This window comes from Lissotriton vulgaris, chromosome 5, assembly GCF_964263255.1.
Source record: "Lissotriton vulgaris chromosome 5, aLisVul1.2, whole genome shotgun sequence".
Taxonomy (NCBI): domain Eukaryota; kingdom Metazoa; phylum Chordata; class Amphibia; order Caudata; family Salamandridae; genus Lissotriton; species Lissotriton vulgaris.
This window is the reverse complement of record NC_141693.1, coordinates 712253392-712262880: the sequence shown is the minus strand read 5'-3', so window position 1 is coordinate 712262880 and position 9489 is coordinate 712253392. Positions and strand designations below refer to the sequence as shown.

General features: G+C 43.4%; 1 protein-coding gene across 1 annotated transcript; it reads left to right on the top strand.

Moving 5' to 3' along the window:
- The first annotated feature begins 225 nt into the window (after positions 1-225).
- On the top strand, positions 226-3709 carry LOC147711427 (uncharacterized). The gene is made up of 2 exons (XM_086919486.1): positions 226-834; positions 1317-3709. The coding sequence occupies exon 2, from the start codon at positions 1709-1711 to the stop codon at positions 3707-3709; it is 2001 nt and encodes a 666-aa protein (XP_086775612.1). The 5' UTR covers positions 226-834; positions 1317-1708.
- Positions 3710-9489: the final 5780 nt, after the last annotated feature.

The window sequence follows — 9489 nt, the reverse complement described above, 5'->3', positions numbered from 1 at the left end:
CATGATCAAATGAAGCTAAACGACAGACTACGTTCCCTTGCTCTGCTTTTCTCAAAACAAAGTGGCATTCTGACTACCAATATGGATCATACGACCGAAAAAATGGCGCGTAGCCCGCTCCTGTTCTAATCTCAGTCTCCTACGGTTTTTAGAAAAACTCGAAAAAAACGCAAGAAAAGAATGTTGTGCATGAATCAAAATCGAGGGTGGGGCCTTTGAGCTGACTCTCTGAGGATTGCTGCTCCTGTCAAAACGCCAAGCGCTTCTTACCTGCAACAGACCGGCGCCTTCACCCGCCCGCCTCCCGCTCCTAAAACCAGCATCAAAAGACGGCGAGCGGAGCGCGGTGCAGGGCGAGGAGACTACTACTCCCAGCAGCCCTAGCGGCACCGGCCGCGTCAGTTTCGCGCCAGGAGGCGCAGAAAAGCGGAGTCACCCCGGTCGAGGGGGTAGCCTTTGAGCTGACTCTCTGAGGATTGCTGCTCCTGTCAAAACGCCAAGCGCTTCTTACCTGCAACAGACCGGCGCCTTCACCCGCCCGCCTCCCGCTCCTAAAACCAGCATCAAAAGACGGCGAGCGGAGCGCGGTGCAGGGCGAGGAGACTACTACTCCCAGCAGCCCTAGCGGCACCGGCCGCGTCAGTTTCGCGCCAGGAGGCGCAGAAAAGCGGAGTCACCCCGGTCGAGGGGGTAGCCTTTGAGCTGACTCTCTGAGGATTGCTGCTCCTGTCAAAACGCCAAGCGCTTCTTACCTGCAACAGACCGGCGCCTTCACCCGCCCGCCTCCCACTCCTAAAACCAGCATCAAAAGACGGCGATCGGAGCGCGGTGCAGGTCGAGGAGACTACTACTCCCAGCAGCCCTAGCGGCACCGGCCGCGTCAGTTTCGCGCCAGGAGGCGCAGAAAAGCGGAGTCACCCCGGTCGAGGGGGTAGCCTTTGAGCTGACTCTCTGAGGATTGCTGCTCCTGTCAAAACGCCAAGCGCTTCTTACCTGCAACAGACCGGCGCCTTCACCCGCCCGCCTCCCGCTCCTAAAACCAGCATCAAAAGACGGCGAGCGGAGCGCGGTGCAGGGCGAGGAGACTACTACTCCCAGCAGCCCTAGCGGCACCGGCCGCGTCAGTTTCGCGCCAGGAGGCGCAGAAAAGCGGAGTCACCCCGGTCGAGGGGGTAGCCTTTGAGCTGACTCTCTGAGGATTGCTGCTCCTGTCAAAACGCCAAGCGCTTCTTACCTGCAACAGACCGGCGCCTTCACCCGCCCGCCTCCCGCTCCTAAAACCAGCATCAAAAGACGGCGAGCGGAGCACGGTGCAGGGCGAGGAGACTACTACTCCCAGCAGCCCTAGCGGCACCGGCCGCGTCAGTTTCGCGCCAGGAGGCGCAGAAAAGCGGAGTCACCCCCGTCTCGCGGGACGCGAGCGGGACGCCGGGCTAAGCCCGGGCAAAGGGCGGGCCCTCTGTGGCCCTCAGTGGCCGAGGTAGGCTGGGCTGGGCCCACTTTCTAACAATATTTTTAAATATAGTCGATATAGCTGACGATCACTTGGCGAGGAGACAATTCACTCATTTGGTCTGGCACATACAGCATAACCCGTGCATTTACTTTTAAAGTTCAAGACAATCCATTTCCAATTTTTCATTACATATTGTAATTTTTATAAATACTGTTGTCCCAAAACGACTGACAGGTTTTTGCAGTACGCACCATGTCAGCTAGGAAATTACGCTCTGGAAGAACGCTTGAAGGGCGGTCAAATACATTAATAAGATCGAACCTCTTGCAGAACAAATACGCTAATAGCTTGCAATTGAAAGGACAAATGCAGTTAATGGAAATCTGGGAAAATTCAGCCAAAAAGGAAATGGAAAGATCTCCTCCAAAGGATGAGGGGTCGCTACCACAATTAGACTTTCCTTTTGAGTCTGATTTTAATCAAGACTCAATTACAATGGTTCTACCTACTTCTAAGGAGGCAATTACTTTGCCAGCTTCTACTGACAGTGTGCTCCCTAAGTCGTTAGCGTCAAATTCAGAAGTAAAACAGCAAAATGAGAAAGTCGGACAGATGGAGATGGATGCAGTGGAACTATCTATGTTGTCCAGTATTGATTTAGAACTTTGTGGTCGATACATGGATGAGGGAAAGGGGAACCAATCCGAACTGAACAAAACCCCTAACATAGTAAATCCCCCTGGACTAACATTATACAGTAGTACTCCTTCCATTGCATCCAATGACATTCCCTCTATGCAAAGTGAGATGAAATCTCCTAACTTAAATTTATCAGGGATTCGAGCCTATGTAGAGTCCGAATATCCAAAAAACGAAAAACCGATTTCAGACTCCTTAATAGCTCTTGAGGACCTACTGGCCTCTATATTACTGCTATTAGGAAAATTCGCTGTGAGTACTGATTGTATTATGGACTCTGTAACTGAGATTTTGAAAGTATTAGTGGCAAAGCATACGGAGCATGGAATAGTCATTCCCAGTAATCCAGTGACCTCAAATACAGCGGAAAGTAATAATACATTAAGAAAAACTCCAGTGGTTGAGCCAACGATCCAGGTGGATGTTCATGAGCGAGTTGAAACTACAATACCAACCTCCACAACAAAGTTGAATGAAAAACAAAGAGACTCTATAGTGATGGAAGAAAGTTCATGCCTCACATCTGAATCTACAGCAAAGAGTCAAATAAAGGAGGAAGAATGCCCTGTAGAGGATAATCAAACCACTGGAAGTGCGTTATTCCCTATCTTTAATCATGATAAAAAAGAATATGATTCAACATCTGGTACTAAAGGAAACAAAAAGGGAAAAGGTAAAAAATATAAAGGAAAGAATAGGAAGCCAGTTCGCAAGTATACGAGGAGACGACAAAGGCAAGTTATATTCCAACAACATTTAAATGAAGCTTCGGATGAACTCGAAATTTCAGAAAACCCCATAATAGATACTAATATGAAGGTGGCAGAGGCTTGTGCCACCAGTTCTGTTATGAAAGTCATTCCTGCTGTCAATATTAGCGATGGAAGAGCTCCATATTCTGAGATTAACGAGTCAGAACCACGTGTAGCAGCAGAAGAAAACATAAGAATTGAGACTGCGGTAACACGGACACTCAATCCATCTGCCCCTATTTTTCGATTGCCTTCTGAAGTACCACAGGTATCAATAAATGTGCCACCGAAAGATGCTCCGGTGTGGGTAGATACACTGTCATTGGACTTTTTGCCATTATTCGATTCTGACTTAACTCTGAATAGGTCTTGGTTGCTTAGCTGCCTCAAAGATATTGAAAGTTTAAAACTAATTCAGTCAAGTGACATCGATCTGGTTTCATTAGTAACATGTGAGAATGGCCAACGAGCAAGGGTTAAATTCTGCTCAAAAATAATTGCTAATATCATTCTCCAGCAAGCAGAAGCTTTTCAATGTCGAGGTATAGATGTATTACCATTTACTAGTATTTGTTGTAGAGAAGGACCATTTAAATTGGGTGTTAAACAAAATGTCTTGTCCGCTTGTGACAAGGATTTAAAAATCTGTGTAACAAGGGGAAAGCGTATGGTTTCAAAAATTCCTACATGTAATGAGAACGTGATTTCGTCTCAATGTCATGACCCCCAGCAATGGAATTGGCTACCTGGAGCATTATCGAGCAATACATCGATTAGTAAATGTCTATTTCAGCATCTTTAACAGACAATTAAATATTATCTCATGGAATGCAGCAGGACTGTACAATTCCCCTGAGAAATTGAACTATCTTCTTTCTCTGAATGTTGATGTATTGTGTATCCAAGAAACATGGTGTAAAGATATACAATATGGGGGGAAAGACTATTTTGTTCTTGAGGCCCCCGCTACACCATCAAATAGAGGTCATGCAAAAGGGGGAATTGTCTGTTTTTTATCTAATGCTTTTCAATGGCAATTCTCTCATTATACTGATATTAGTAAACTTTTTCAAGTAATAACAATCAATAACCTAGCTTTAGAAGGTACTCAAAAGTCACTTGCAATTATTAATGCATATATACCGCCAGAGCATAATTTTAATCCTGTCTTAAAGCGAATGTTCTCGTACATAAAACAGTTGCTAGAGGGGGCTGCGCCTCCATATATCCTTCTTATGGGTGACCTGAACAGTAAAGTCTCTAACATAAGTTTAGAGCTATTCAGAAATAAGGCAAAGGAAGAAGCGTATAATATACCTCAATCTATATTTCCTAATAAAATAAAAACCAACAATAGAGGAAAAATTTTATTAGAGGAAATAAGTTTGGTAGAGGGGCTCATAGTAAACGGCAGAATGCCCTCTGATGTCCCAGCTAAGTTCACTCATGGGTCATATAGAGGTGAATCTATTTTAGATTATGTTATCACAGACTATGAGACGTACTCGTTTATTCAGGATATTGTGATCTCTAACTCTACTTTGAGTGATCATAAAATCATTAATATAACAATTTCCCTCCAACCCCCTGTGACTGAGTCCTGGTCTTTGAGTAATACAGGAATTACTATTAAGCATAAGGGAGGGAGATGCTTCTGGGATTCTAGTTCTGTAAGGAATGTCCAAAGTACTCTTGCCCAAACCATATTGGAACTTGATGAATGGCAAGGATCAGAACTCCTTAAGTTTGAAATATTATTGCAGAAACTGAGAAGGCTGGCAAAGATAAATAGAAATCCTAAGAATCTACCATGTCCTCCGCCTTTATTACTAGCCTTAAATAAGGAAGTAAATAAACTTGTTAGGCAACAATATCTAAATAGAACTAGAGAAAATGAACGTAAATTAGCCTTACTCAAAAGAAGAAGGAATAGATTAAAAAATAAATTAAAGAAAGAAAAAGAAGACAATCTATGGATACGATTAAGAGAGGCATCTGTCAATAATAATTCTAGAGACTTCTGGTCTGTAATAGGAAAGGGATGCGGAGCGAGAACGCTTCCCACTCCAGTTTCTATTGCAGAGGAAGTATGGATGACATTTATCTCTAATCTCTACGCTTCCAATGGAGTGGAAGACAATAATTTGGAAATAATCCTGAATAAAGACGACAATAATATAGATCTCCCTACTGAGGAGTCCATAGCAGCTGTGATAAGAAGTATGCGCTCTTCCGGAGCCATGGGCCCGGATGAATTGCCCATGACTATAATAAAACAGGATGTTACTTCATGGAGTAAGATATTACTCCCACTGTTTCATACATGTTTTATTACTAAATTAGTCCCCAATTCTTGGAGGGGTAGTATTCTGATTCCCATATTTAAAAAGGGAGAACGGGATAACCCTAAGAATTATCGCTTAATAGCACTTTTAGATTCAATAGGGAAAATTTTCGCAAAATGTGTTCTACAATTAATTATGAAATGGATAGATGAAAATGATATTTTACCTATGCAGCAAACTGGCTTTCGTAAAGAGCATGGAACTCTTGATAACTTAACTGCCTTACAAGTGCTTGTAGACAAATATGTCCGTGTTCGAGGAGGCGGAATATATGTGGCATTCATTGATTTTTCTACCGCGTTTGATAAGGTAGATCGATCAATGCTATGGAAAAAACTCGCCAAAATGGGTATGCCAGTATATTTACTAGAATTGGTAAAGTCCCTTCACACCAACACATGGTGCAAGTTGTTACTAGGTGGGGAAAGGGGACTTTCCCAATCAATCCCTTCCCCGAATGGATTAAAACAAGGGTGCATATTGGCCCCTATACTGTTCTCTCTATATACAGCAGACCTACCTTCCCAAATAACATCTAGTGGAGGACTAGCCCCAAAAATTGGGGGAGTACCGATATCAGTTTTAATGTATGCAGACGACATACTAGTGCTTGATTTAACCCCGAAGGGCCTGTCAAATCGCCTGCATGCATTAACACTCTTCGCAGAAACACACTTTATGCAGATTAATGCTACTAAAAGCAAGATTATGTGTATTTTCGGTAAGAAAAAATGCAGGTCTGCCAATTATAACTGGATATTAGGAGGACAGAAATTAGAGGTCGTAAAAACCTACACCTTTTTAGGAAAGATAATTACAGCAAACATAAGTGAGACTGCCCACATAGAGCACAATTCTCGTAAGGCATTATCACATGGGATGGGATTGTGTTCCTTTTATAATGCGACGGGGAAGAGACATTTCACATTATTCCTTGATGTATTTAAAACAAAGATACCCGCCACTCTCCTGTATGGGATTGAATTAGTGGACTTAAAACACTGGGGATTTGTGCAGAAAACAGAAGGAAAGATCTTAAGGAAAATATCTTCTCTTAATACGGCCTGCTCTGTCATTTCATGCAGGCTAGAATTTGGTTTGAGAAGTGGTTGGGTACAGGGGTTGATTGCCCTTGTAAGATGGGTAGCCTGTCTAGTTAGAGGGAAAACTGGTTCCCTTAGAGAAGCGATTAAAAGAGAACTTTTGGGGGATCTCAACGACTTCTCTTTATTGGTAAAAAACTTTAGAATGGCTGTAAGTCTACTAGAGTTGGATGCAAACATCTTGTTCTTATTAGACCCTGTTGAACTTAAGATGAAATTAAAAAATGCATCCTGGGAACTATGTTACAAACTAGATAGGATAGCCCAATCAAGAAAAAAAGAAACACAATCTCTGTTAAATACATATTTATTTAAACAGCCCCAACAATATCTCATTTGGAACATCCCTCATAGAATCAGAAGGTTATGGTTTTTATTGAGACAAGATCTGCTTCCTTTAAATTCTCTTCACGCAAAATGGTACGGTGTGTCTCCTGTCTGTAACTTCTGTCATAATGCTGTACAGAATCGTAACCATGTTTTGTTTGTATGTAAGGTATTGCGCCCTTTTCGCCTTAAATGGCTAAAACCAATTTGTCTGCAACTAGGAATTTTAAATGTAAATACTTTTCTCCATGCACTTTATTGCCCGCCTAATGAAATGTTTTGCTACAGAATTTTTAATTTTTTTAAAAGCTTTTTAGATATTTATTAATAATGCACATGGAATTGCTGGGGATTGCTCGACTAATGGGTGTAAGTGTCTCCTCGCTTATGCTCGCCTGTATGGTTTTACTTCGTTGTGCTTTTGTGATGTATACTGTATGTTTTACTTTATGTGGCCCTCATCGAGAGCCAAAACATAATAAACTTTTGACTCCTTCCTTTTGAGGGTGGGGCTAGAACCCACGATATGCAAAGATAAACCAGTCCTGTGTCTTAATATGTGGAGCTACAAGAGGAGTGTTGCATGTTCCATACCAATATTCATGTAAGTGCTCATGATGCAATCATAAAGATAAAAAATAACAATTGAGGAAATTAAATTAAATTAAATAATTGCGCTAAATGGAGTTCTAGTTGGTAAAACAGCTGTGCATTTGCCTCAATACACTGTCATCCCAGTAGAAGCCAGATTGCTTCAAATTGAAAAACAGCTAATTGAACTGACTGCCCACTACAAAAAATTCCCCAAGCCACGGGGTCCAAAAGACTGGGGGAAATAAGCAGACCACTAACAAACCTACTGTCCAACAAGCTAAAAAACTGCCACTTCCAGGGCCACCAGTAAAACCAAAATCCCCGACAGTAATAGTAAGGAAAACTGTGGATAAGTCTTCAAATTCTACCTCACAGATCAGTTAGGTACACAATAACAAGATTCCTAAGACACCTGCCTTAAATCCAAATAGAGACTGGGACAGGGGACCTACTGACGGCAGATTTGCCGTTAACGTGCCCCCTGAGGCTAGTCCCTTCGTGGTTGTGATGACTGGTGTACCAGAACTGGTTGATCCGGCCGTAGAACGCAGTTGGTCACTAAAAATTAAGGTCCAACATTGGCTCAACATGAACCAACCATTACTGCCTACCCCGTCGAGTAAGATCCTCATGGTACGTAGGGCCCCCTGGGTGGGGCATGGAAGGAAATCGATTCAGGGAGACTGTGTCCTTATAAATTTTGAAGATCCCCGAACAGTTGACCATATTTGCTCATGGGGACAGACTGGCACAAACAATGGTATAGGAACAAAACCCCTCTCCTTTTTCTATCCCCCCCAAAAATTGTAACGGTCCGTCCTACGAGGGAACCTGGCATACAGTGGGGCCTTGTTATTGTGGTGGAGACTGGGATGAGTGGGGAGGCAACTTTGTTAGAAATCATGTCAGAGAGGCACCCTATAGGGATGGATGGAGCGGTATCCCGACGATGAATAGATATAGCTGCTTAGAGATGGTCGATTATGTGGTAAATTTAAATTACCTATACTTAATTTACGCGGTAAAGTTCAATAAGAATAACTCAGTCAAAAATAAGAGGCAGAGTCCGTGGCATCTGAGTTTATGAAGGTTTTATTCCTTAAAAAGGAATTGGTTCGAACCAGGTATCATGTTCCATCACCACAAGGGTTCAGGAAGGGAATGGACATGGACATGTACAATGCTTTATTAACAGGTTATCATATATATAGTCAATGCATACAGTAGTGTTGAATGCAGAAGGCGTAACAGCTGAGAGAAACGAGATAAGAACACATGTACGTAACAGAAGGCGTGCATGAGGGCGTGCACGGAGGTGTGTGCTAGACAACGTCACTTGAAACATATCACAGGTGGGTGGATCCATAGAAGAATCCTGCAGTGTCAGCAGAAATACATGGCAGAGATGCGCGCGCAGCAGCATGACGTGTGATTGACGTGGAACTGGAGGGTGAAGGGGACTTGACATTTAGCCCTACATGAGGAGACAGAAGTCTGGGGTGTCAGAACAACCTAATCCCAAATCATATCTAATATCTTGTGTTTGAGGAACTGTATTATCTAGAAGGAAAGGTCTTTCGGGCAGAGGCTATTCTATACTGACTGCTAGTGCGTGCATATGCGACTATGTGTCTACGTGTAAGCAAGGGGGCCATGGGCCTACCATGGTAACAGGAGCTATGAATTACTTGCATGGAGACAGAAAGGCCGGGCCCTTTGCTCTGCAGCTGGGGAGATGTTTTCCTAAACTACTAGACAGGAATGTATTTTCGAGGAGCGGAGCAGATAACTTGAAGGCTGAATACAGTCTTGGCAGGCAAGCAGGTCGAGCCAGGCACCGCTCGCCGCACAGGGAGTAAGGTAAAGGTCAGGAAGCAGCAGACTGTAGCTTTCAGAAACAGGAGGCAGAAAGGGCTCGATGGCAGGAATCAGGGCCTAACTCGCCAGAGCTAGTGAAACATGAAAGTGCACCATGTAAAGACGTTGGCAAGGCACACTTAGGAACCGAATATCCGACCCATTCATGGTGGATCTGAAAGAGGACATGTTAACGTTGGATGCAAATGTATTTGCGTCTTCATAGCTGGAAGTGGAGGGAACATACATGTACTTGAAGCACGTACATGGAGCCGTTGGGGTCTACGATAGGGGACACAATTGACCATAAAATTCATATTACCTCATTCCCTCCTTGTCCCCTACGGACCCTTCAT